Source organism: Aplysia californica, unplaced genomic scaffold, assembly GCF_000002075.1.
Source record: "Aplysia californica isolate F4 #8 unplaced genomic scaffold, AplCal3.0 scaffold00852, whole genome shotgun sequence".
NCBI lineage: Eukaryota > Metazoa > Mollusca > Gastropoda > Aplysiida > Aplysiidae > Aplysia > Aplysia californica.
In genome coordinates this window covers 203654-204706 of record NW_004798122.1, presented here as the reverse complement: position 1 = coordinate 204706, position 1053 = coordinate 203654, and the positions used below count along the sequence as shown (strand labels likewise).

The following is a 1053-nucleotide window of genomic DNA, read 5'->3' as shown; positions in this document are numbered from 1 at the left end:
AGTCTTGCTACAGGCTACTTCATTTGGGGTCCAACTACTCATAGTGACTCTCGAATCTAGATAAAGATATATCTCTAGTCTAGATCTAGATATCTAGATCTAGGATCTAGATCTAGATCTAGATCTAGAAATCTAGATATAGATCTAAATATTATATTTTACGCGTATATTTTAGAATCTAGAATCTAGTTCTAGGCTCAAATAAGGGGGTGGGAACTGCCGAAAAAGCACCACAATGTCCACAAAGTCACCCTTTTGACATCATGCACATCTAGATCTAGATCTAGATATTTAAACTGCATGTCATGATTATCACTTTTTTCCTTCTTACCTGAGATGGTGTAATGAAGTCATCTAAATCAGTAAGTTGCAAAGCTCCAGAGAATTGTGAAGCCATCGCAAGGCAAGGAGAAGATCTTGGCCTTGGCCCACGAAACCTTTCTTGACCTAGCCTAGCTTGGCTGGATATTGTACGAAGAGGTCCAGAAACTTGTTTATTTAGGTTTCTTGATCTATTAACTGGCATTTATTTTTCAAATTTTGTTAATAAAAGCAGTGTCACTCTGTCACTCTCACTCACTCATTCGACTAAGTCGACTCACTCTTCACATTTGAGAGTTCAGAACAGTGTTTCCAGTTTTCTGGTTTCCAAGCGGGCCCCTTTTCGGCAGTTATCGGTTGCCAGGAGGTCGCTGAGAAGAGGGCAAGAGAAACCCAAGGCTTGCTTCGGCCAATTTTTAGTTAACTTACGCCAGCATTCGAATCTTTTCGTCTTTGTGCAGAGGCAAAAATCCTACTCTCGAGTATGTATTTTTGAAAGGATTAAAAAATTCGGTTTAAGTAAAGTATGATTATGTGCACGCGTTATCTTTGTTCTGGCAGATTATTACAAATCAGACGGTATACATTCATATACTTCGTCGGTGTTATCACAAACGGCTACACATGCGGAAAAGCAAATTTTACAGAAAGGACACAAAAATTATAATAATTGTTAAAACGCGCAGCGTATTCTTACTTATTTCTGCTCTCTCTCTCTCTCTCTCTCTCTCT

General features: G+C 38.8%; 1 protein-coding gene across 1 annotated transcript in view; it reads right to left on the bottom strand.

The window, feature by feature from the left end:
• LOC101847846 (cytosolic Fe-S cluster assembly factor narfl) overlaps nucleotides 1–761 on the bottom strand; it is a 16683-nt gene extending 15922 nt beyond the window's left edge. The window contains exon 1 of the mRNA XM_005110101.3: nucleotides 332–761. Within this exon, the coding sequence (XP_005110158.1) occupies nucleotides 332–526 (195 nt within the window). The 5' untranslated portion in view covers nucleotides 527–761. The remainder of the gene's footprint in view (nucleotides 1–331) is intronic.
• Between the last annotated feature and the right edge of the window lie 292 nt (nucleotides 762–1053).